Source organism: Aethalodelphis obliquidens, unplaced genomic scaffold, assembly GCF_003676395.1.
Source record: "Aethalodelphis obliquidens isolate GAN/ISIS:26980383/991018 unplaced genomic scaffold, ASM367639v1 scaffold41, whole genome shotgun sequence".
Taxonomy (NCBI): domain Eukaryota; kingdom Metazoa; phylum Chordata; class Mammalia; order Artiodactyla; family Delphinidae; genus Aethalodelphis; species Aethalodelphis obliquidens.
Genome location: NW_020837985.1, coordinates 9862645 through 9889297, shown reverse-complemented (window position 1 = coordinate 9889297; position 26653 = coordinate 9862645). Strand labels below are relative to the sequence as shown.

The following is a 26653-nucleotide window of genomic DNA, read 5'->3' as shown; positions in this document are numbered from 1 at the left end:
GTGAGCCTGGAACTTGAGCGGTGCCCACAGGGAGCCTCCCTGCCCCCAGTTCTCTCCCTGCCCCAGACTCCATGGCATGAGGAGGACAAGCAGGCCTCCCGATGGGTGAGTCCCAGGCAGTGTTGGGAGCAGCATGGTTGGGAGGATTCCAGAAAGTGCAGGAGGAGGGAGGGGAGCCGGGGCACAGGGGGATCCAGCTGGCCTGCGCCAGCTCTTCCTGCACATCCTCTGAGCTGCCAGGGCTGTTCTCAGATCAGCTTGTTTCTCTGGGGAGAGGAGTGGTGGGGAGGCAGGGCTCCCTGTGGGCCAAACCTCCAGGTGGTACTGCTTGCAGGATGCAGATGGGGAACTCAGAGTGGGCCACCGAGGGCAGGTTAATGCCGGGGTGATTCTCAAGGGCGTGGTATGGGATAGGGAAACACCAGGACAGTGTGGTCCCTGGGAGTGAAAACATTGGGGTGTTTCTAACCTTGGGGCTGAAGAGGCAAGAGGACAAGGACAGAGACCCCCAAACAGAGCCATTGTGTGGAGAGGGCCGCTGACAGGAGCCAGCGGCCACCAGGTCCTGGCTGCCCCCCAGGGAGGGGGCCAGGGCCCTAAGCACCTGCCCTCAGCCCCCTTTCTCCCTCCAGTCTCCTTTCTGCGTCCCCATGGCCCAAAGCCCCCAGGGAGCCCGCCAGCGTGGGAACCCGTGCGTGCAGCCCTTGGGCACAGAGCAGGGTGCGAGAGGCGGAGAGACCATCTGGAAGAGAAGTCAGGGTGCCCGGCTCACCTCCCGAGACCCCGGAAGGCCTGGCTGCACACATTCGGCCCTCCCTGGCAGGCACGGCAGGGACAAGGGGTGGCACTGCAGGAGGTGCTGTGCTGTCACTCCTGGTTTTCCTCCAACTGGTGTGACTTAGGCAAGTCTCGACCTCCCTGAGCCTGATCAGGAGACCCCACGGCTTCAAACCCTGCAGGGGCTTCCCATGGTGCCTGGGATGTGGCTGCAGCCCTTAGGGGGCCGCCAGACCTCGCCTGCCCGCCCCCAGCCCCATCCTGCATCTTCCTCTCTGGGTTTCCGCTTGACTTGACCTCTCTTTCAGTTCCTTCGGCCTCACCTGCTCTCCTGACAGGCCTTTGCACCTGCAGGTTCCTTTGCCTGGGGACCCTTGCTCTCTGCCTAGTTACCGGCCCATCCTGCAGTCCTCCGGCCACTACCGCTTTCTCGGGATGCCCGCCGGCTCATCCCACGCTCTATCCCCCATCGCCCTGAAGGAGGCCGTGTCATTTGGTTCTCCATGGGAAACATGTAGTACAATAGCTGTATGTGTATACGCAGAGATGAATTTTTAGGAATCGGCTCACGCTTTGCTGGTGGGGCTCGCAAAGTCAAAATCTGGATGGCAGACCTGCAGGCCGGAGACTAGGCAAGAGCTGATGTCTTGGCCTTAAGTGTGTGAAATCTGTAGGGCAAGCCGGGGGGCTGGAAAGTCAGGCGGGATTTCTGTGTTACTTTGTGTCACGGCCCGTTTGCCTCTCCCTGGCTGGGGCCATCTCTCAGGCCTCACCACACCAGGCCGGGCTTCTGTTGGATGACGTTTTCTGGAGGGACCTGGGTCTGACTGCAGCCAAGGCTGGTCCTTCCTGAGCGGGGCCAGGAGACGGCACAGGAGCTGGCCCAGGACGGGCCGGGGGGGGGGGGGGGGGCCTGGCTGCCAATTTCGTGTGTGACTCAGAGGGTGGGGATGGGCTGGAGGAGCTGACCAGGGAGAAAACAAAACCGGGAAGGGAGGGTTCACATCCGCTGCCTGCCAGGCCCTGAACTGGCCGCACGCAAACCCTGTTCAGTGCTCGGGCTGCCACCATGGAGTGCAGATGGTCACTGGCCCTCTCTCTCAGCTCAGATGTCGCAGGGCTCAGGGCTGGGCCACCACCCACTGGGCTTTCCCTTGCCCAGAATCCCGGCTCCTTGGACAAGTCGATTGACAGCTGTGGGCCTCTGTTCCCACCTCTGAAAGAATGGAGCTGGTACCAGTGCCGTGTGACTGTCCAGTACCGTGGTTAAAACAGGGTCTGCAAGGAGAGACCCTCCATGAATGGAAGGTGGCCCCTGATAATAGATTAATTTGTGCCCCGTGCGGCCCCCTCAGAGGCAGGGATGGTTCTTAACCCCATTTTCTACATTAGGCACTCGAAGCTCAGGCAGCGCCTGTAATGCCCCTGGGTTACACCACAAAGGGCTCGGTGCTTTTAGGATTTCCCGGCAGCGTCCCACCCCTGGCTGCAGCAGCTAGACTAAATCCTGACCTCTGACCTCTCCACCTCAACCCCTGATGGCTCCATCTGGGCCCATGACGCCCTCTGAGCTCCCGCCCTGGGAGGTGTAGAAACAGCCACGCTAGGGCAGCTGCGTGAATACAGCCGGTTCCTTACAAGGGGCCACGCCCGTCTTGGAGTCGGGAGCCTGGTTCCCCTCTGAGCCCTGGACTTTGCTGTGTGTCATTGGATGAGTCACTTGCCCTTTCTGAGCTCAGCCTCCACAGCTGTTAAATGAAGTGGGGCAGAAGTGAGAGGGGGCAGGTGGGACTGTCAGCTGGCGTTCCCCGCAGGAAACCGCAGGAGGAACGCCAGTAATCAAACCTAACGTTCGGGGAGCAGTCGCTGTGTGCCATGCACAGACCTATGAGCTTTCCCTGCACTGACTCGAGTCTTTCTCGGCCCCACCCTGTGAGCTGGACACTACCTTATCCCCATGTGATGGATGACGCTTCACTGAGGCAGAGGCTTCATGCAAAAGGATTTGGTTCAGGGGATCTGGTGCTTATAAAGTTGTTGGAAAGGTGATGGGGGGCATATTGGTCCTGATGCTGCAGGCTGGGGCCCAGAGGCCAGGAAGCCAGCACAGAATCGGAGGCTGCCCTGCAGACTCGGGGGTAGAGGGAGGCAGAGGGCCTGGGTCCAACGCTCAGGCCACACAGCAGCCTCCGCCCCTGCGGGAGGGAGGACAACCTGCAGTGTTTATCCTTCTCTTATTGGCCGATTCTCAACTGCATCCAGAGCCCTCTGGTCAGCGGAAGCTGGGAAATAGAGTTTTTAGACATCCAGCCCCTGCGGCACAGGGCCGAGAGCACAGAGGGAGGAAAGAATCCCCAGTCCCATAGACACTAACCAGCAGGGGGACCCTGCAAACAGAAGGAATCAGGATGCCCCAAAAGCCGTCACAGGCACACGGGTTGATGCGCTGAGAATTAACCCTCTGAAGAGAGAATCTGGGCCATGTGAATTACAGATACCCCTTATGCCTCTAGCCCATTGACTGCTTTGGGACCCCCTTCACTGCAGGTTCTCAGAGGTAGAGCAGAGAGCAATGAAGTACTGGTTGTCCCGTCCCTTGAGGAATGGAAGCAACTAATGAAGCGAGTCAGAATCATAATTTTCATAATTCCCCCGGTTGGTTCTTTCATGCCTGATTTTGTTTGGTCTTTTATGTAACCCTGTCTGTAGGGCAAGCCAGGGACTCTGTTGGACTTTTTACAAATGAGGAGCCTGAAACTTAGGGAGGGAAGAGAACTGACATTTATTATGTATCCTCTCTGTGTCCCGAAACAAGGCTGGTCACTTTTGTGCAAATAATTTTTATCCTACAGCAACCCTCCATTTGGGCATTATTCGTCCCACCTTGTGGATTCAGAAACCGAGTATTAGAGAGAGGCAGTGCTTTGCCCATGAGAACAAAACTGGGAATGGGAAGAGTTGGGATTCGAACCCAGGTATGTCTGGGCCATCTTTTATTCCAACAACCATTGGCCATGACCCACTGGCACAGAACCAGAACAGATGGATTCCTAGTGTCCAGTGACCAGGGGCTGCAGAACAGTGCAGGAAAGATTGTTCTTCTTTTTTTAGTTTATGTTTTATTGGTCATTTGGAGCTCTTTGGAGGTTTTTTCTTCCAGTTTTATTGAGATATAATTGACATACAGCACTGTTTAAGGTGTACAGCATAATGATTAGACTTAACATACATCATGAAATGATGAGCACAGTAGGTTTAGTGAACATCCAACATCTCGTATAGGTACAAAATAAAAGAAGTAGGAAAAAATGTTTCTTGTGGTGAAAACGCTTAGGGTTTGCTCTCTTCACAACTTTCCTATGTAACACACAACAGTGTTCATTGTCTTTATTGTGTAGTACATCACATCCCTAGCACGTCTTTATCTTATAACCGGAAGTTTGTACCTTTTGACCTCCTACATCCTGTTCGCACTCCTCCTACCAGAGAGGGTGGGAGGAGTGGGAACTGGTAACCACAACTCTGATCTCTTTTTTTTTTTTTGCGGTACGCGGGCCTCTCACCGTTGTGGCCTCTCCCGTTGTGGAGCACAGGCTCCGGACGCGCAGGCTCAGCGGCCATGGCTCACGGACCCAGCCGCTCCGTGGCATGTGGGATCCCCCCGGACCGGGGCACAAACCCGTGTCCCCTGCATCGGCAAGCGGACTCTCAACCACTGCGCCACCAGGGAAGCCCACAAATCTGATCTTTTTTTCTGTGAGTTTGTTTGTTCATTTTGAACTATAATTGACCTACAACACTATGTTAGTTCCTGTTACACACCATAGTGATTCCATATTTCTATACATTTCAAAGGGATCGCCATAATAATTCTAGTTGTGATATGTCACCGTACAAAGATATTACAAAGTTATTGACTGTATTCCCCACACTGTATATTCCCCACACTGTATATTCCCCGCACTGTATGTTTTCTCTCCCCTGACTCATTTATTTTGCAACTGGAAGTTTATACCTCTTAATCTGCTTTCCCTATTTCTTCCCCTTCTTCTTTCTTTTCTTCCCGCACTCCCCTACCCTCTGGCAACCACCTGTTTGCTCTCTGTGTCTGTGACTATTTCTGTTTTATGTTTGTTCATTTGTTGTTTTTTAGATTCACATGTAATCGATACCATACAGTGTTTGTCTTTCTCTTTCTAGCTTCACTAAGCATGATACCCTCCATGTCCATCCATGCTATTGCAAATCTGCTTTATGGCAGAGTTATTTATGCACATCTTCCTTATCCACTCGTCTGTTGATGGGCACTCAGATTGCTTCTGTATCTTGGCTGTTGTAAATTATGCTGCAGTGAACATAGGGCTGCGTATATATTTTGTAATTAATGTTTTTGTTTTCTTTGGATAAATACCCAGAAGTGGAATTGCTGGATCGTACGGTAGTTCTATTTTAAATTTTTTTAGGAATCTCCATATTATTTTCGATAGTGACTGCACCAATTTACATTCTCACTGACAGTGCACAGTGGTTCCCTTTTCTCCACATCCTCACCCACACTTGTTATTTGTGATACTTTTTTAAAAAATGTATTTACTTTAGTTATTTATTTTTGGCTGCGTTGGGTCTTCGTTCCTGCGTGGGCTTTCTCTAGTTGCGGTGAGCGGGGGCTACTCATTTGTTGCGGTGCGTGGGCTTCTTACTGCAGTGGCTTGTCTCGTTGCGGAGCATGGGCTCTAGGTGCACAGGCTTCAGTAGTTGTGGCGTGTGGGCTCAGTAGTTGTGGTGCACGGGCTCTAGAGCACAGGCTCATTAGTTGTGGCGCATGGGCTTGGTTGCTCCGCGGCATGTGGGGTCCTCCCGGACCAGGGCTCGAACCCGTGTCCCCTGCATTGGCAACTGGATTCCCAACCACTGTGCCCCCAAGGAAGCCCTGTGGTACTTTTTTGATAATAGCTTTTCTGACAAGCATGAGGTGATATCATTGTGGTTTTGATTTGCATTTGCCTGATGACTAGTGATGTTAGGCAGCTTTTCATGTGCCTGTCAGCCATCTGTATGTCGTTGTTGGAAGAACATATATTCAGGTCTTCTGCCCATTTTTTAATTGGGTTATATGTTTTTGATGTTGAGTTGTATGAGTTCTTTGTATGTTTTGGATATTAATCCCTTATCAGCTATATCATTTGTAAATATCTTCTCTCATTCAGTAGGCAGCCTTTTTGTTTCATTGATAATTTCAATTATAGGTCTTTTACCTCCTTAGTTAGATTTATACGTAGGTATTTTATTCTTTTTGAAGTAATTATAAGTGAGATTGTTTTCTTAATTTCTATTTCTGATAGTTTGCTGTTAGTGTATGGATATGAAACAGATTTCTGTATATTAATTTTGTATCCTGCAACTTTACTGAGTTCATTATGAATTGATTTAGGTTTCTGGAGGTGTCTTTAGAATTTTCTATGTATAGTATCATGTCCTCTGCAAACAGTGAGTTTTACTTCTCCCTTCCTAATAAAGGAATTTTTATTCCTTTTATTATTTTTTTTTCTTTTTCTTGTCTGAGTGCTGTGGCTAAGACCTCCAGTACTATGTGGAATAAAGCTGGTGAGAGTGGGCATCCTTGTATTTTTCCTGATCTTAGAGGAAATGCTTTTATCTTTTCACCATTGAGTATGGCGTTAGCTGTGGGTTTGTCATATATGGTGTTTATTATGTTGAGATATGTTCTCTCTGTACCCACGTTGTGGAGAGTTTTTGTCATAAATGGATGTTGAATTTTGTCAAAAGCTTTCTCTGCATCTATTGGGACGATCATGCGATTTGTACTCTTCCGTTTGCTAACGTCATCTATGATATTGACTGATTTGTGGATGTTGAACTACTTCCATTTTGGGGAGAAATCCCGCTTGATCGTGGTATATGTTCTTTTAATGTATTGTTGAATTGTTTACTAATATTTTGTTGAGGATTTTAAAATTAATTTGTTTATTTATTTTCGGCTGTGTTGGGTCTTTGTTGCTGTGTGCGGACTTTCTCTAGTTGCAGTGAACGGGGGCTCCTCTTCGTTGCGGAGTGCAGGCTCCTCATTGCAGTGGCTTCTCTTGTTGCAGAGCTTGGGCTCTAGGTGCATGGGCTTCAGTAGTTGTGGCGCGTGGGCTTCGTAGTTGTGGCGCGTGGGCTTCAGTAGTTGTGGCGCATGGGCTTCGTAGTTGTGGCGCATGGGCTTCAGTAGTTGTGGCGCGTGGGCTTCAGTAGTTGTGGCGCGTGGGCTTCAGTAGTTGTGGCTCACGGGCTCTAGAGCGCAGGCTCGGTAGTCGTGGCACACGGGCTTAGTTGCTTCGCAGCATGTGGGATCTTCCCAGACCAAGGGCTTGAACCCGTGTCCCCTGCATTGGCAGGCGGATTCTTAACCACTGGGCCACCAGGGAAGTCCCGAGGATTTTTACATCAATGTTCATCAGTGATATTTGGCCTGTAATATTTTTGTGTGTGATATCTTTGTCTGGTTTTGGTATCATGCTGGCCTCATAGAATGAGCTCAGAAGTGTTCCTTCCTCTGCAATATTTTGGTATAGTTTGAGAAGGAAGGGTGTTAACTCTTTTCAGAATGTTTGGTAGAGTTTATCTGTGAAGCAATCTGATCCTGGACTTTTGATTGTTGGGAGGTTTTTGTTTGTTTTCTTACTGATTCAATTTCATTACTGGTCATTGGTCTCTTCATATTTTATATTTATTCCTGATTTAGTCTTGGGAAATGGAACATTTCTAAGAATTTATCCATTTCTTCTAGGTTGTCTATTTTATTGGTGTATAATTATTCATAGTAATCTCTTACGATCCTTTGTATTTTTGTTGTGTTGGTTGTAACTTCTCCTTTTTCATTTCTGATTTTATTGATTAGATTTCTATTACTATTACAATTTCTTCCTTTATTTTTGTTAAGATTTGTTTTGTGTATTTAGGTGTGCCTATGTGGGTGCATATATATTTACAATTGATATATTTTCTTCTTGGATTGATTCATTGATCATTATGTAATGTCCTTCTTTGTCTCTTATTACATTCTTTATTTTAAAGATTAGTTTGTCTGATATAAGTATTGCAAACCTGGCTTTCTTTTCATTTCCACTTGCATGGAGTACCTTCTTTCATCCCCTCACTTTCAGTGTGTGTGCCTTTAGATCTGAAGTGAGTCTCTTGTAGGCAGCGTATATATTTGTTAATATTCCTGTTCAGCTTCAGTGATTTCCACAACTCCGTCTTCCAGCGCACTGATCCTTTCCTCTGTATAATCTAATCTGCAGTTGATTCCTTCTAGTGTTTTTTTTTTTTTTTAATCAGTTATTGTATCTTCATCTCTGTTTGGTTCTTCTTTATATTTTCTATCTCTTTATTTAAAAACTTCTAAAGGCTCACTGTGTACATCCAATCTTCTCTCAAGTTCTTTGACCATCTTTATGATCATTACCCAGATCTTTTTATCAGGTAGATTGTTTATCTCTGCTTCACTTAGTTCTTCTTCTGGGGTTTTGTCTTGTTCCTTTGTTTGGAATATATTCCTCTGCTGCCTCATTTTGCCTAATGTGCTAATTTTATTTCTATCTATTTGGTAGGTTGGTTGTTTTTCCTGACCTTGGAAAAGGGGCCATATGTAGGAGACATCCTATGGGTCCTAGCAGCACACTCCCCTCTCATCACCAGAGCTGTATGTTCTAGGAGTGCCCCCTATGTGGGCTGTGTGGGTCTCTCTGTTGTGGCAGGCTGACTACTATGGGTGGCCTGGTAGGTGTGGCTGGCCCCCAGTCTGGGGGATTGCCAGGCCCTGCACTGTATGGAGTGTGCCAGCCACTGGTGGGAGTGGTTGGGTAATGAGGCCCCTAGCCATGGGTCCCTAGGGGACCCCAGGGCTAGTGCCGGCCCACTGGTAGATGGAGCTGGGTTCCAGGGTGAGTGGTTGCAGGTCCGAGGTTCCTGGATCTAGTGTTATCCTGCTGTGGCCAGGGTCAGATCCTGACATGGCTAGCTGCAGGGTCCAGGGTGTCCCAAAGCTGGTGTCAGCCAGCTGGTAAGTGGGGCTGGATCCCAGGGCAGCTAGCTGAGGTGTCTAAAGTGTCTTGGAGCTGGTGTTGGCCTGCCTACTGGTGAGCAGGGCTGGGGCTCGGTAGTGGGTGGGAGGAAGGTTCCTGGGTCTGGTGTTGGCCTGCTGGTGGGCTGGGCTGGGGCCCAAGGCCCCCTGGGGCTAGTGTCAGTCTGCTGACGTGCAGAGCTGAGTTCCAGGGTCTCTGGCTGCAGGGCCCTGGGGTCCTCAGAGTTAGTGTGTTGGCCTGCTGGTGGGTGGGGCTGTGACCTTGCCCCGTTAGTTGTTTGACCAGAGGCATCCCAGTGCTGGTGCCCAAAGACTGTTGAGCAGGGCTGGGTCCTGTTGCTAATAAGCTATAGAGAGGATTCCAAAATGGTGCTGCCAGCACCAGCATCCTCGTGGTAGAATGAGCTTCCCAAAAAGGCTGTCTCTAGTGTCTGTGTCCCCAGGGTGAGCTCCAGTTGCCTCCTGCCTCTCTGGGAGCCTCTCTGAGATCAGCATTAGGGTCTGACCCAGGCTCCTTTCAAGTCACTGCTTCCGCCCTGGGTCCCGGAGGGTATGAGGTTTTGTATGTGCCCTTCGAGAGCGGAGGCTCTATTTTCTACAGTCCTCTGGCTCTCCCCAAAGCAAGCCCTGCTGGCCTTCGAAGCCAGACGTTTTGAGGGCTCGTCTTCCTGTTTCAGGACCCCCAGGCTGGGGAGGCCAGTGTGGTCTCAGACCTCTCACTCCTTGGGGAGGATCTCTGCAGCTGTAATAACCCTCCCGTTTGTGGGTTGCCTACCTGAGGTCCTGAATATAACGTAAGTCTGCCCCACCTATCCGTCTCATTGTGGTTCCTTCTTTATGTCTTTAGTTGTAGAAGATCTTTTCTGCTAGATTCTGGTCTTTCTCATCAATAGTTACTCTGTTGTAATTTTATTCGGCCCATGGGAGGAGGTGGACTTAAGGGCTTCCTGCTCCACCATCTTGGCCACTCCCCCAGAGTTGTTCTTCTCTGATGGAAGGTTTGGGAGCCCTTCACCAGTCAGTTCTGATTTCATGCCACCCTGTGCCTTCACGTAAAGCCAGCCAGGACCCCAAAGGCCGGGACGTGGTGGGATCCAGTTTTCCGTGATCAGCAGGTTCACAGATGCTAATTCCCCACCACTGCTCCTCACGTTCTCAGGATGGTTGAGCCAGCCAGTCACCTCGCTGTGTGTCCCAAAGCTGCTGTGTGAGGAAGCAGAGTGAAAGCAGATGGGGCTGGGCCTCTTCCGGGACAGGGAAGTGGTGGCAGATGAGAGGCTGCAGCTGCAGCCCTCTGCTTGTTGGTTTGTTTCCTTCCCTCCCACGGTCCGCTCACTCAGCTGGTGCAAGGAGCTTTGCCCTGGCACCTCTGGGGACTCTCTGCCCCTCCCCCTTCTCCAGTTCACCAAGCCCTCATCATGTGCAGGGCGCCACGCCAGGCACGCAGAGTGGCAGAGAAAAGATTCCATGCCTTCCACGTCTGGCTGTGGCTGAAGCTTGTGTCAGACCCCTTATCCCACCAAGGACTGTGAGAGCTGGGTAAGATAGAAATTCAGCTCTTCGAAGGTTTTAGAGAACAACCAGGCAGCCAGGACTTGAGGGACGAAGACCCCTGGAAGGAGAGAAATGGGCGGGGGTGAGCCTGATGCTTCCTGCCGCCTGCCTGCCCAGGGGATGCACTGGCTCCAGAGGACAGACGGAGAGAAGCAGCTCAGTGTCGAGCAGTCCCACGAGGCTGGACATAAAAAATAACAGTGAAGAAATGAAATAAAAGTGTAGTGCGGGACTACCAAGTCAGCTAAAATTAAGGGGCCAAGAACCTAGGGCAACAGAAACCACAGGCAGAGAGTCACTATTCCTCACCTCTTTTTCCTTTCAAGGCATTTGCCGGAATTTCAGTGGCGTGGGACCAGAGCCTAAGGAAACAAGCTGGAAGCTGAGAGGTTGAGAAGCTAGACTGAGCCTTTGACAATCTCACAGTGTAGGGGAGGCAGGAATTGGAAGTGAGAATGTGCAAGGAAGAGGTCTCTTGGTAGGCCTCCTAGCTTTCCTTTAAGAAGGGCTATGCCCTGTAAGTAAGGGCAAGCCAGAAATAACTAGTCATCATGAAGACAAAGTGCGGCCCCAATCATCCTGGTCACCAATTGGAACAAGGTAATGTGCCCGTGCTCTACCTAGCTCCAGGAGCAAACAAATTCCTCCCTGAATAAGGACAGCCTTATCCTCAACTGCTACACTTCCAGCACGTGCGGTATCCACCGTCGCCAGGAGACAGCCAAGCGACCAAAGAGAGATAAGGAGAGAAAATCGACAGCAGAAATAGACCCACATCTCCTCCAAACGTCGTGAGGGTGAGACGGTCTTTAAATAACTGAATAACTCTGATGGATCATTGGAGGAAGATAGATGACAAGGAGCAGATTTTCACCTGAAAACTAGAACTTATTTTTAAAAATTACTCAGATGGAAATTCTAGAACTGAAAAATACAACTGAAATGAATATAGTATATAATTTAAACAGATGGGACACAGCAGAAGAGAGGATAGACAAGGTAGTATCCATCTCAGGAAGCTGAAAAGATGACAGGTTACAAACCCAAAGAAATGACAAGAAAGGAAATGAAAATGAGAGCAAGTCCTGATGAAGTAGAACAATTAGCTGTGTCTACAGAGGACGGCCCAGGAGGAGGCAGGAGCCTGGAGCAAAGTGCTGGCTTTGCCACCATCTCGCTGTGTGACCTTGGACAAGTCTCTTGCCTTCTCTGAACCTCAGTTTCTCCTCTCAGGGAAATAAGCATGCTGGCTCACTTCACCCAGATGATGTGAGGACCCTGTGGAGGACGGTCATGGCAGCTCTATATTAGAAGTGCTGATATTACCATTCACTCAGTCATTTCACCAACAGTCATAGGGCAGGAGGCTATGCAGAGAGCTAGGAGGGCATCCCAGCCTCGTTAGAACTACTGTGCGGTTCGGCAGGCATTAAATAAACATTCACAAACCCATACTGTCGGTTCATTTGGTTTTCCGAGTATTGGAAACAACTCTTCTCTCAGTGGCTGGTAATTGCTGCTCTCTCCTTGTTGATGGGGTAGGGGGGGTATATCTTCGTTAGGGACCCTCCTTCGGGGAATCCTTGCTTTCTGAGTTCTTAAAAGGGCACCAACTTGCGTCAGCTTTTTGCAGTGACCCCGTTAGCCCGTCACATCCACGTCCGCTGTGCCTCTCCCAGAACTCCCGTGTGTGGCCGTGAGCTGACTGTCTCTCTGCAGACAGGACAGGGAGCTGTGTCCTCCTCCCCCTCCCTCTCCTCGTCCTCTTTGTTTTGGGAGGCTTGGCCAGCCTCCGTCCCTGGCCGCACTCTTGGCATGCGGAGATCTGTGGCCCATGGTGTATTGGCCTCAGTTCCATCTCCGGGTGCCAGGGCTGGCGCTCCCCGTATGTAGCAGGCTGCCTCACATCACAGAGTGCAGAAAGTCACGCATTCCTCCTTTCTTCCCTGGGGCTGGGGGGAAGGGGAAGGTGGAGGGCTGTTCTTGCTTTTCCACTGCAGTTTTCCAGGGCTTTCAAAAGCGCTCATTGATACCAGCCTGGAAGTGTCTGCTGGTAGGTGGGTTCAGAACAAGCACCCTGGCCTCAGAGATGCAGCTATCAAGACGTCCCAGCTGGATGGGAGGAGGATGTCACAATCTGTACCTCGACAGCTCAGCCTTGCCCTCTGTCCCAACTCTCACCGCACCTTCCCCCGGCCTCCGCCAGCGCTAGTGTAGAACATTAATATCTCTCGTGGAGCTGGGACGTTGCAGGGAACCTAACCTCTCATTCAGAATTTTATTCGATCAACATGGTTCAGTAATCATCTATTTCAGTGAACTTGTCTCTGCCCTTGGCATCAGGATACAGAGTCAATAAGAGCATCATGGGCCCTGCTCATGACAAAGACAGATGTAATGAGACCATGTGAGTCCTCTGCTTAGACCCTCCAGTGGGTCTCCATGTCCCTCAGAGATATATCATGGCTTCTGAGTCCCGCACACCCTCGAACCCACCCACATACATGCCACATACATGGTCCTCTCTGATCCAAGGACACCAGCCTCCTTTCTCCCAAAGGCACTGGAGCCTTGCAGATGCCTGGGAAGCTCCCACCTTAGAATCTTTCATGATGGGTCCCCCACCACCCAGCCCAGAGCCTGGCACAGCTCAGGGCCCCAGCAGATATGCAGCGAGTGAATCACGTGAATGGACAGATCTTGCTTGGTTAATAGCCTCGAGAAGCGGGCAGAATCTGTGTTGTCAGCCCCATGTTCCTGTTGAAGGGATGGTTCAGAGAGGTTAGGTAACTTGTTCACAGTCACACAGCAAATGGGTCGTGCAACCTGATGAGAATCAGAATCTTCCGACTCTTAGTCTGTGCTTTCTTGCTCAGGTCTCCACTCTGAGTTGGTGGCTGTTTCCCTTCATTCACCTCTGCATTCCTTCATGCCATGTGTGTTCCCGGTTTCCAGGCCACAACAGTGAGTGGGACTGAGTTTCTATCCTCCTGGAGCTCCCAGCTCAGGGAGGAGACAGATTAAGTACACAGCACAGGCAGAGTGGAGCCAGGATGCTGTGGAGGCCAGGAGAGGCCCCTATTCAGGCCGGCAGTGGGCAGGCCTCCCTCCAGGATCAGTGCCAGCTGAGCCCTGAAGAATGAATCAGAGCCAGGTGGGGTGGGGTGGACTTTCCGGACGGCGGGGACGGTCTGGGTAGGTGCCCAGAGGCAGGAGCAACTGTGACCTGTGGGTCAGTCATGTTGCTTCAAGTTAGGGGATTTATTCTCTCAGGCCCCTGAAAAGTCAAGGCATAGGGTGGGCTGCAGGGCTGGATCGACGGGATTCAACACTGTTCGCCTCTTCCACTGAGTTAGCAAAATGTCCAGTACGACCCTGACCTCGCCTCCAAACAGCAGACTGGCCAGAGCAAAAGAATGTTTCTTTGCCCCCCACTGCAAAGAGTCAGGAGCTTCACTCCAGATGAATTAGGCTACACGTCCATCCCTGGAGCAATGACTGCGGTAGGACGGGTGGGAACCCTCTGCCTGCCAAGTTAGATCAGAGCCCGCCCTTGAGGACAAGCAGGTTAATCTGACTCAGATGACAGAGCTGGTGCTTGATGGAGAAGCAGGGGACAGCTGGGAGGGACAGCTCTGGACACCATTAGGTTCTACATACAAGTCACATGGTCACGACAAGTAGAAAGTGGAGCAGTAGGCAAATGGAGAGACGTTGCCACCCGGGCTGAGGTGTTGAGGAAGCAGTGGAGGCAACACATCTTGAGCCCTGGCTGCCTCCAGGAAGGCACTGTGGATTTAATCTGATTTTTGAGCTGCCCCTCTTTCTACCAAAAAGGTAAATCAATCTTCCTTCCACTGTTGCTTTCCTGGAAAAAATATATCCTGCTTGTTGATAGTCTATACCTTGAGGATGGGGAAGGAATTGATCAGACAGATAGAGATAGGGGCACGTTCCAGGCAAGTACCAAAGGGAATCATGTTCAAGTGCAGAGGTGTGACCACAGCTGCACTCTGCAGAAGCCCAGAAAGTCAGTGAGGTGTGGGAACTTGTGTTACAAGCGTTTGAGGAGTCCTGGTTTGCTTTCTTTGATTAAATAACTCCCAGCTTTCTCTGTATCCCTCCAACTATGGTCATCTGGAGCCCAGTTAACAGACAGGTTGTCCCGTCCAGGGCAGACCTCCTGCTTGTGTTTCTGGTACCCTGGCCCCTCCAGGTGCATGGAGTCAGAGGGGTGTGGGTCTGGATTCAGATCCTGCTTCTTACTTTCCCCATGACCTTGGGAAAGTCATTTAATCTCTTTGAATCTCTGTTTCTTCTTAGGACAACCTGGGAAACCCCTATCTAGCTGATGGCATACTTTGTCAGTCATCTGAGGAGATAGATATGTGTGACTGTACCGTCCTGTTTGGCTGTTAGTGGCTCATCCAAGACCATTCATTCATACATTGAAAATGGAAAATGAAAGTTTAGCAGTTACTTAATGAACACCAGAAACTCAGCATTTTTAAAAATTAATTAATTTATTTATTGTTGGCCGCATTGGGTCTTTGTTGCTGCACGCGGGCTTTCTCTAGTTGCGGCGAGCGGGGGCTACTCTTCGTTGTGGTGCACGTGCTTCTCATTGCGGTGGCTTCTCTTGCTGTGGAGCACGGGCTCTAGGCGTGTGAGCTTCCGTAGTTGTAGCACGTGGGCTCAGTAGTTGTGGCACGTGGGCTCTAGAGCACAGGCTCAGTAGTTGTGGCACACAGGCTTAGTTGCTCCGCGGCACGTGGGATCTTCCTGGACCAGGGCTTGAACCTGTGTCCCCTGCATTGGCAGGCAGATTCTCATCCGCTGCGCTGCCAGGGAAGTCCCAGCATATAGCATTTTGTCTTATCTTCATAACCATTCTATAAGTGGAGCTATTACTATCCCATTTTACAGAAGGGAAAATTGAGGGTCAGGAAGGCTGAATAACTTTCCCAAAGCCATACAACTGGTAAACCAGTACTTGAACCTGGGCCAGGTGGAAGCCTGGGCCACCCCCTAAGCATACCATTTTGGTTGTGGTTGAACTTTAGAATCTGAGAGACAGAGAGTGAAGGAGAGAGAAAGTAGCATGTCCTTGGCAATCTCTGTGTACCTGGCACTGTACGTGCGTTATTAACTCATTTCACAAACTTAGGTCTGATTCTTAAAGGTACTAGGTTCTGGTTGCAGGAAAGATGGGTGGGCCACCTTCTGTGTCTCTTAGCAACCCTGAAGGATAGGCATTAACATCCCACTGTACACATGCACACACTGAGGCTCAAAAGGGTAAAATATCGTCTGCAGCCACTTGCCACATGGGCTTGACAACAGAACGGAAGACGATGGGAGGAAGTGGAGAGAGAGAAATGGTTTTTATAAAAAAGTAATAGAAGTTCATCCTGTTTTCTTCCTCCTTTTCTGTGCAGATGTCAGACAACCCTCAGTGCCTTTGTCAAGTTGGCTGCTTCACCGCCACGTCTCTGGTGACAGCATGGGCAAGACCAAGTTCTAATTAAGGATTGTCACACACCGTCGTCTCTGGAGGGCGGTAACAAAGACAGCTTGACCCTGTCCTGTACCGCGACCCTTCCTTCGAGGCCCTCACCTCCGAGGGACCCTGGCCTGTCACAAGGATTAATTACACCTCAACCCCCTTGGATGGGAAAGGAAATCACTGTTATCAAGTTTCGATTAAAGCTTCATCAGGAGACATTATCGGCTGTTTAAGGATTGCTGAGGAAGCAGGCCGCTTTATTTCCTGAAAAGACAAATTATACGCCAGCAGAGGCACCCCGCCACAAGTGGTCCGCTTAGCCTTTGAGTGTCGCGGGTGATGTCGGGCACAGCCGGGTGGCTGTTGCCCAGCAGCAGTGGCCATAGGAGGCTTTGAGGCTCCCTGGGGCTCCCCGCCTTGCCTTGCAGTCGATCCTCTGTCTCTGGGATCTTTCGTGGAAGTTCCTCCTCAATTAGGCGCGATTTCCTGCAGCCCATCCCTGGGAGGCCCCGCGTCAGGAGAGCAGAAATGGCGACCGCGAGGAAAAGAATTCTCAAAGTGCTCACTTTCCTCACCCTCTTCATCTTCCTCACCTCCTTCTTCCTGAACTACTCCCACACCATGGTGGCCACCGCGTGGTTCCCCAGGCAGATGGTCCTCGAGCTCTCGGACAACTTCAGGAGGCTCGTGAATTACCCCCACAGGCCCTGCACCTGCGCCCGCTGCATCGGAGAGCGCAAGGTGTCCTCCTGGTTCGACGAGAGATTCAACCGGTCCCTGCAGCCGCTGCTGACGGCCAAGAACGCGCTCCTGGAGGAAGACACCTACAGCTGGTGGCTGGTGAGAGCCGGGGCTGAGTGTGGGTCTGGGGGTGAGATGTGGGCGGCCCCTGCCTGCCAGACGCTCAGACCCAAGTGTGCACCAGGGGCCCTGCCAGGCGCTTGGCGGGATTCAGAATGCTGGTCATCCGTACGTGCGTTGGTTCATGCATTCAGCCTCTGTTATTGAGGATCTCCTGTATATATTATAAATCAGAGCAGAGGGCTCTGTAGCAGTTCCCTGTGTTTGCCGTAACAGGTGACCGCACGCTTGTGGCTTACGGCAACAGAAACGCATCCTCTCGCGATTTCGGAGGCAGAAGCCGGAGCTCAAGGTGCAGGTTCCAGGGATTAGGACTTGGGCATATCTGTTTAGAGGCCACTACTTAACCCACTCTGGGTATGGAGAAGCCAAAAAAAAAAACCAGATCGTTATTCTCATGGAATTATATTCCGGCAGAGAGAGACAGATAAGAAACAAATAAACAAGATAGACTCGGATAGAAGTGCTCGGAGGAGGATAAAAGGGGTTTGGGAGAAACTTGGGGCAGGGGCCTCTGTAAATGGGCTCGTCGGGAAGGTCTCTGAGCAGCCGGGAACTGAGCTGAGACCCAAAGGCGGAGAGGGCGCCGGCTGCGGGAGGATTTGGGGAAAGTGCCGCTGGTCACGGGGACAGCGAGTGCGAGAGCACTGGGGCAGCATCCGCTTGGTGTGTTGGAGGAGCTGGAGCTGTGTGTGGCCGTGAGCGCGGGCGTCTGGGAGTGGTCAGGACCCACAGCTAGGAGCCTGGGGTTTGTTCTAAGTGCAACAGGAAACCACTGTAGAATTTTAACTAGGGGAGGTCCATGATGTGATCTAGTTGTTGAGCGCAAAGTGGATTGAAGGGGAGTGAGAAATATCCATTCATTGAAGACTTATTGAGCATCTATTAGATGCCAAGATACTGAGATGGAAAGAAACAGCCTTGCCTTTTTAGCTTGCAGGGATGGTTGGAGGAGAAGGGAAAGCAGACCAGCACAAGGCAGGGTGATGGGTGATAGGCACGCAGGGTCCCTGGGTTTTGCTCCTGACTTTCTATATTTTATCAAGGGTGATGTTGAGGAAGCTCTTCCTCTCAGATTCTCAGACTGAGGTAGTAATAGTCACCTCACCAGGTTTCTCTATAGCACCGCAAACATTAGGTTTTAACATTTTTATTTATTTTTGCTGTTTTAACGGGCAAGGGAAAATGAATTTGCATTCTTTCAGCACTTATGAAGGCTGAATGTTTTCCCATGTGGCTCTTACCGTTTCATCAAATTGTCCTCCCACGTCCCCACCCCAGCCCTTATGTGCAGTCCTTCTTTGCTGGAGTTTAGCCTCTTGGAAGGGATTTTGCAGGGTAGAAAGGAAGGGGAGAAGGTTCCTCATGAATAGAAATCAACAGAAAGGAGCAGGGCTTTAGAGCTTCTGGGTTCCTTGACAACACACAGACCACATGTTTTGAGTAAAGAATCAGGACACCACATCTGACAAGCGCTCCCGTCCCTCCAGACGGAGACACAGAATATTGAAATAAAAACCACCCTGGGGGCTTCCCTGGTGGCGCAGTGGTTGGGGGTCCGCCTGCCGATGCAGGGGATGCGGGTTCGTTCCCCCGTCCGGGAGGGTCCCACATGCCGCGGAGCGCCTGGGCCCGTGAGCCATGGCCGCTGGGCCTGCGCGTCCGGAGCCTGTGCTCCGCAACAGGAGAGGTCACAGCAGTGAGAGGCCTGCGTACCACAAAAAAACCAAAAACAAACAAACAAAACACCCTGGGAGTTCCAGCAGGCACCGTAGCTCTGCATAAAGGCCCCCAGACAGCCAGGACAATGTCTGACAGATCCAGATTTAGGACCCCAAACACAGAGCCCTGCTTTTAAAGTATGACGTGCCTGGTGGGAAATGCCCTGAAGGATGCTTGGCTGGCCGGGAGCCCGCAGAAGGTGATTGATGCCCGGTGTCAGAGGGGCTGGCCCTAGACATGCTGTTCCCCAGACCTATTCGGGGCCCTGGTTTGGAGCAGACCCCTCGTGTCTGCTCCCTCTTCTGCTTTGTCTCCAGGATGAGGGGAAGGACTTGACTGAGGTCACTCAGCCATCCATACAGAGCCAGGCCTGGGACCTGGCCGCCCGCCCCAAGGCACCCTTGCTTTCCCATCCTCTTGCCCACCGCTGCTCCTCCAGACCCACGTGGGAGGGAGGGCAGGCGTGGGGGAATCGGGAAGAAGCCTTCAGGAGCTGGGGGCTGACAGCTCAGGTGCCTTGGGTATCACGAAGTCCCCCATGTCCTGCAGCAGTGGGGTGATGCTGGCTGTCTCAGCCCCTGCCTCCAGGCTCTGCCTTAAGACTTGATGCTTCCAGGGAGCCTCTGACAACAGCAGCAGCCGCTGCCTGAGCGCTGATTGTAGACCAAGAAATACACTGCTTGGAAACTAGGCAGGAAGAGTGAGAGGGGAGAAGGGTGTCTTGGAACTTCTGCCCTTTCTCTCCTGCGTGCATGTCAGCAGCCCTCTGGGACTTCCGTTGTCATTTACAAAAGGCAGAGAAGTCAGAGAGTTCCTTCCCAAGGAAGACGGGGACATAGCGGTACTGACCTGCCTCATCTACTCCAGCTGGTGAGTGGATGCTTTAGGGCTCTAATCCCCAGAAACACAGCTCGATTCCAGCCCGCTGTCCCCGAGTTCTACTCAGCTCTGTACTCACCCCGTGGCCTAGATCTTTCCCTCTCTGGGCCTCAATCTCCGTTCCTGCCAATGAGTGTCTGAAACAGAGCCAAGGTTCCTGAAGTGTGAGCCGGTGGGGCAGCGTGATTCCTGGTGATACAGGGGCAGGGCCTTTAAGAGCATCACATCACGCTCAGGGCGAGGATGTCATTCGGCTTTAATTCTCTTTCCATCTTTGAAGTTGCGAGGATTAAATGTCGCTCCTTGTTTCATGATGTGCCTCTAACACCTGCCCATCTTGGTTCTAGCAAAGGAGGGCGGCTTGCCTGGGCAAGCAACGGGATGGAGCTGGAATCAAATAAAGTGGTTTTGTTTTCATCGTACTGGACACTTTCCTTTTTTTTTTGGACAGATTTTTTTACTTCTGCCAAGTAATTCTTGCTTCCCGCTTGTGGCAGAGAGATGAGATTTCCTTTAAAAATAAACTTACTTTTTAAAGTGAATCATTAAAGAGGGGTAAGTCAGTAGTAGGTGGACGGGACAACGTGATGCTGCACTCCCAGCATGGGTACCCTGCCGACTGTGAGCCTTCAAACCCCGGGGCCCCCGAGGCGAAGCAGGCACACGTGTCACGTAGTAGGTGCTCAGTAAATATTGCTGAGCGCTGGATTAAAGAACGCCGTGTTGCTCCCTTAACCCAGCATACAGTGTCGTGCTCCCCGAGGCGATGACATGCATGGAGGACACTCTCTGGTTCTGAGCGCATCTTCACGTTGTCAGGGCTCTTCCTGGGTGGGGGCCCTCGTGGAGGTCCCTGCCGGGCAGCTTGGCTGTGGTCCTCGATCCCAGGGGTTCTCAGAGTGTGGTCCCTGCACCAGTAGCAGCATCACCTGGGAGCCTGTGAGACATGGCTCTGTTGCCCAGATGTCACACATCAGCCCAGGTGATTCAGGAGCCTGGAGCTGCCCCAGGAGATCCTATCGGAGCAGGTGTTTAATCTGGATATAATTTTTGTCCTATTGTCGTAAAATATGCATAACATAATATTTATCGCTGTTTTCTAAGTGTGCAATTCCATGGCATTAAATGCATTCACGATGCTGGGTTACCATCACCACTACCCGCACCTGGCGCTTCCGTCACGTCCAACAAAAGCCCCTTGTATCCATTAATAACCACCCTCCTCGGCACCCCTCTCATCCCTCAGGCAGCCGCCATTCTACATGCTAGAATTTGGCGATTCTAGTATCTCCTGTAAGTGGAATCGTACAATATGTGTCCTTCTGTGTCCGGCAAATAAGCCGGTGAAATAACACTTAGCATAAGTGTTTTCAAGATTCATCCATTGGGAGCATATATCAGAATGCCCCTTTTTTTATAACTGAATGATATTCCAGTGTCTGCACGTTCCACATTTTGTTTATTCATTCATCCATCGATGGACACTTGGGTTGTTTCCACCTTTTGCCTATTGTGAGTAATGCTGCAATGAACACGAGTGAACAAGTTTGTGCTCATGACCCTGGTTTCAGTTCTTTTTTTTGTTTGTTTTTGTTTTTGTTTTGGCCTCATCTTGCGGTTTGTGGGACCTTAGTTCCCCGACCAGGGATTAAACCTGGGCCCTCAGCGTGGAGTCCAAACCGCTGGACTGCCAGGGAATTCCCTGATTTCCATTCCTTTTAACACTTAGGAATGGAATTGCCAAGAAGCCACCCAACAGTTTTCCACAGTGGCCGCGCGAGTTTACATTCCCACCAGCGAGGCACGAGTGTTCCAGTGTCCTCACCTACGCTTGCTATTTCCCCTTTTTCTTTTATTGTAACCAGTGATGTTTCTAAGTAGAAGTATGTCTGCGGTCCTGATGTTGTTGCCTGCGGCTCCCGCAGCATGTGAGTGTCTTAGGCTGGAGGAGATGCTGGGTGGTTTTATCTATTGGACCATCCAGGCCTCCTGGTGTGCCTCTCCTTGGGGATGCTAGTTCCTCCAATGCCAGGTGGGGACCAGATGCCTGGGGATCTCCCTACGCCATCCCCCCGTCACTGACCTCCTAGACAGTGGCCCAAGCAGCTGCTAGCCTCCCCTTTCTCTCCCAGCTCCTCTCCTGTCCCTGGGGCTGCGAGTAACTGGTGGGACTCACCCCACAGCCACCTACCCCTCCCCAAGCTCAGGGACTGGCCTTTCCAAAGGTCAAGGTTCCAGGGCTCTGAGGCAGGGGTGATGTTGTGGGAGAGACTTCAAGGTGGGTTTATAAAAGCCTGGCTTCAAATCCTGCTTTGGATTCGGGACACGTGCTCAACCGACCTGGGCCCCAGAGCATCCCTTCTCGTCTGCCTTTGAAGTGACACAGCCCTGCGGCTTGGTGACACAGGCAGATGCGATGCTTCTTAGGAAATCTCTCTAGGTTTCACTCTGAGGGGGGGAGTAATGTGCATCAGCGAGTGGTCACTGTGCAGCGTGGCCCTGAGGCAGTGGACGGACGTGGGTGTACAGAGAGAGGGCTCAATAGGGAGACCCACGCATCCCACTTTTAGCACTGAGAGTCCTGCTTCTAGGGAAACCCCTGGGCCAACCAGGGGGCTGGTCACCCTCAGGATAAACCCAGTGTTTGTCTCCGCCTGTGGGTCAGAGAGGTCCCAGGGCAGCTGACCTTGGGTGTGGGTGTGAAAACAATTTGTTAAGCAGACATTGGACTCCTTGATGCATCCGGCAAAGGGCTGATTCCTGAGTCTGGCTGGAGCCCGGTGGTCCTGGAGCTGCAGGAGCTGAGAGGCGGGAGGGTGAGGGGAACAGAGGGGAGGGGAGGCGAGCGTGAAGGGTCACCCGACCCTTCTCCCATGTGCTTTACTCATACCAGCCAGTCTCATTGCGTCGAGGCCAGAGCTGTACCTCGCACATAGGTGCTCAATAAACCTTTGTAGAATGAGTGAATGATCTCTTGCCTTCCCATCTCCCTGAGTGGCCCTTGGGCTCCTGGCAGGGGAGGTGGCTGTCTAAGCCGCCTGCATCTCCAGGTGCCCAGCGGAGAGAAGGGGACTCGGGAGGGGCTGGGTCACCAACCACAGGGGGCTCAGGGCCCAGCAGCGGGGGCCAGAGGTAACACATCCAGACTGACTGTGTCCTGCGTCCTCCGCCCACAGAGGCTCCAGCGGGAGAAACAGCCCAGTAACTTGAACGACACCATCAAGGAGCTGTTCCAGGTGGTGCCCGGGAACGTGGACCCCCTGCTGGAGAAGAGTTTGGTGGGCTGCCGGCGCTGTGCCGTCGTGGGCAACTCTGGCAACCTGAGAGAGTCCTGGTACGGGCCTCAGATAGACAGTCACGACTTCGTGCTCAGGTGGGTGCCAGCCCCTCGCCCCCCAGGCCACCCCGCTGCCCCCCAGGCCACCCCGCTGCCCCCCAGGCCCCTGGAGCTGCAGGGGCTTCATGGCTCAGCGTCAGGAGGTCAAGACCCCAGTCCGGGTGTGCCCAGCCTTACCTGGGGACCCCGGGCCCCTCACTGCCCCCTCTGGGCCTCAGTTTCCCCATCTGCATTGCAGATGGACCAACAGGACCTCTCTGGATGGAGAGAGGAAACCATACACAGAGGTACCCAGGAGGCTGGGAGCTTGGCCTTGAGAGGCCTGGCCAGAGGGCAAGACTAACTTGAGGACTCTTGTTTAATCTTTAAAATCCATCCCTGTCTGGGAGCTCCCTGGCGGTCCAGTGGTTAGGACTCAGGACCCTCACTGCCAGGGGCCGGGATTCCATCCCTGGTCTGGGAACTAAGATCCTACAAGCTGCGCTGCCAAAAAAATAAATAAAATAAAAGCCGTCTCTGTTTTGCCATCTAGGCCATAACGTAACTATATACTTTTAATGTAAAACATGTTTCCCTGACACCAAGTAAAATGGGTGTTCCAGGAAGATGCCCCACGTCTCTCCCACGTTTCTTGTCATCCCCACACCAGTCACCCGACCCAGGGGCACCAGTGACTCAGATGAGAAGCGCAGGCACCTTCTAGAACCATCCCCTGTTTCTGTGGTCTCTGACTTTGTCTTTAGACCACTCACCTGGCCTCAGGGAGCCTCAGTGTACCTGGTGTCCAGTGGGCACGTCCATGGTGAGGGGGAAAGAGTCAGGTTCAGGGTCAGACAGGCCCTGAGTTCAAGGCTGCCTCTGGGTTACTCTGTGTCCTGGGATAAATTCTTTGCATTCAGATTTCTTTGGCCATAAAAATAGGACCATAAAGTACGTACTGGACACTGTCATCATTAAGGGTCAATGATGTGCGTCACTGGACGAGGACAGAGTAGGCCATCGATGGTGGCGATGGTCAGGCTCACTCGAGATCATAAATGAGAAAAAAGTAGCAAAAGCCTCTGAGCTGTGCCGCAGTTGCCCCCATTTTACAGATGCGGAAGTTGGGGCCCAGCACAGCCTCGCGGAGCTGAAGCCGACCCTCAGAATCGGTGCCCCAGTGTGATGCCGGTCCTCTCTCCCTCCCCCTCCCAGGATGAACAAGGCCCCCACGGCAGGGTTTGAGGCCGACGTGGGCAGCAAGACCACCCACCACCTCGTGTACCCCGAGAGCTTCCGGGAGCTGGCGGAGAACGTCAGCATGGTCCTGGTGCCCTTCAAGACCACCGACCTGCAGTGGGTAATCAGCGCCACCACCACAGGCACCATCTCCCAGTAAGTCCCCTCGGGGCGCCTGGAGGAGGGGCACTGCTTGTCCCGCTGCTGCTCCTTGCTGTGTGAGGGCCTCTGAGCCCCCCGCCACGCTCTTCCTCCCCCGGAACACCCCCCCTCCCCAGGCCTCCTCCTGGAGGGCAGAGCCCCAGTCCCCCGGCCGCCTCCAGACCCTCCGGCTCTTCTTGGCACCCCTCCTCCCATCACCCCGATGCACCCGGAGCTCCGGCCTTCCTCTTCCTCGTGACTTCCCGCCCCTCCGAATAGACCTCCCAGCTTTGCTTCCCCAGACACCCTGGAAACCCCTCGGGAGAGGGAGCCCCGCTGGAAAGGACACAGCACGTGTTAGTTCTGACCCCGTGCTCGTCTCTGGGGTGCTCCCCGTTGATGACAGCCTCCGCCCGCCCCCGCTTCTCAAACCGTCAGAATGGCCCCGGCCGGGCTGGGGGGCGGGCGGGGAGACCGGGCGTGGAGCACGTCGGCTCCGGCTGCCTTGAGCACCGAGGAGCTCACGTCTTCTGATTTGTTCCGGGCACTTGGCACGGGTCTCAGTGAATTCCCACTAGTCCTTCTCATGACCTCCAGCCTCCAGGGAGACCCGGAGGCTTGGCCCCTTCGCAGAGCCAGGCTCGCACCTGCCTGAAGAGAAGTGGCTTAGTGCCCAGATGGCCAAAAGCCTCCTTGTCTGAGGCCTGGTTAGGAAGCCCGAGGGATTTGGGGGGGGGTGGGGCTGTGCTCGGAGGAGGAGGGCAGTGAGGGAAGCGGGCGCAGCCAGGGGAGGAGCTGGACCAGCCAGGGCTCCGCTGCCGGCCCCTCCCTCTGGGTCCCACAAGCTGGAACGTGACTTGTCCCCGAGGTAGATGCAACGTGAGGCCAGGTGGCCAGGCACGTATACCGTCATCTTGGGAGCTCGGGAAATCTTGCAGATGAAAAGGGGCCATTGTGGGCCTATCAGCCAGCGTCCCAGCAGCGGGGGATGGGTGTTGTGGGCCCCGCTCCGTGCTGCTTGTGCTGTGTGCACGGCTTGGAGCAATCCCGCTTCTTAAACTTTCTGGGAGAAGGCGGCATAATGCAGCAGCAGGTCCTCGAATGGGCCACGATCGCCCTCTGGTGTCCATAATGGGCCACTGCGAGGAGGTGGGGTCCCTTGGGGAATGAGTGTGCTTTCCCGCTTGCCCCACCTGCGTCTCCAGCTGCCCCTACCAGCTGATGCCCAGGCCGCCAGCCCCCTCCCACATTAACCACCTGCCTTGTCCTCCCGCAGCACCTACGTTCCTGTCCCCACGAAGATCAAGGTGAAAAAGAATAAGGTGAGTCAAGGCTCAGGTGCCTTGTCCTCTGAGCTCAACCTCGCTTTCAAGGCTCTGCGTGAGGACGGAGATCACCGTCTCCCTGCTCTGCCAGCATCGGGCAGGGAGAGCCCCTGGGCCCCCGGGCTGCTGGGGCTGGTGGCCCCCCCGCTTAGAGAGTGGAGAGACGAACCCTGGAGAGGTTCCCTAAGCCTGGACCCTGGACCTGCAGCACCACCCAGGAGCTTGTCACCAATGCGGATCCTCAGGCCACCCCAGATCTGCTGAATCAGAAACGCTGGATTTTTACAAGCCCCCCAGGGATGCTGGTGCTGTTCGAGAACCACTGCCCTACAGCATGAGCATCTCCAAAGCCAGACCTCGTCACCTGTCTCCATATCTGCATCTTCCCCAGTGGGCCCTGGAATGGGGTTGGCTAAGACGTGGGCAAAGGGCAGAGGGATGAAGGAAATGAAGTGTCCGCCACACCAGATGTTTGCATACACTGTCATGTGTAGCTGGAGAGATCAGGTTCAGAGAGGTCAGGTAACTTGCCCAGAGACACACAGCTAGTCACTGTATGGCTGGAGCTGATGTCTTCCCGATAGTGGCTGCATGACATTGAGCATGTCACTTAGCCTCTCTGAGCCTCGGTTTCCTCATCTGTAACATGAGGAGAGGGAGAGCTGGCAGGCGGGGTCATTTTAGGGACTAGAGATCATTCAGGCCCACGTGAGGCAGAACGGGTGGCTCAGTGCCTTCCTGCAGTGTGACAGGAGTGTCCCTGCCCCCAGCTCATGCTCTTCCCTGGAACCTTCTCCTGCAGCCTCATGTCCTACTCCTTGGCCGCATTTGATTGTAATTCAGATGTCACCTTGTCTGCAAGCCTTCCCACCCCAGTGCCTTATCTCCTTTCTCTGCTTTGTCTCTGTAGTCTCATCATTCTTTTCTAGCATCCTCTGTGTCTCAGTGATTTAGGTCACGATCCATCTTCTCCACTAGAACGTTAACCCCCCCACCCCGAGTGCAGGGTTATGAGTTCCAGTCCCAACAGGGTCCCCCGAGGTTACAATAGTGTGTGGCACCTAACACAGGCCTGGTATCCTTCTCCAGACCCCTCACCGTGTCCTCCCTCCCGCAGATCCTGATTTACCACCCAGCCTTCATCAAGTACGTCTTCGACAGCTGGCTGCAGGGCCACGGGCGGTACCCATCCACCGGCATCCTCTCGGTCATCTTCTCACTGCACATCTGTGATGAGGTAGGACCCC

The 26653-nt window shown here is 52.7% G+C and overlaps 1 protein-coding gene across 4 annotated transcripts in view; it reads left to right on the top strand.

The window, feature by feature from the left end:
• The window catches only part of ST3GAL1 (ST3 beta-galactoside alpha-2,3-sialyltransferase 1), an 88011-nt gene that overhangs the window by 55023 nt on the left and 6335 nt on the right, over positions 1-26653 (top strand). Inside the window, exons 3-8 of one of the 4 annotated variants that reach the window (XM_027132525.1) lie at positions 10744-11017; positions 15856-16763; positions 22562-22758; positions 23917-24096; positions 25358-25403; positions 26524-26643. In XM_027132525.1, coding sequence (XP_026988326.1) covers positions 16452-16763; positions 22562-22758; positions 23917-24096; positions 25358-25403; positions 26524-26643 — 855 coding nt within the window. In that variant the 5' untranslated portion in view covers positions 10744-11017; positions 15856-16451. Of the gene's footprint in view, positions 1-10195; positions 10207-10743; positions 11215-15855; positions 16764-22561; positions 22759-23916; positions 24097-25357; positions 25404-26523; positions 26644-26653 lie in introns of those variants that run through there. The other 3 variants (XM_027132524.1, XM_027132526.1, XM_027132523.1) reach the window with 3 other exon arrangements.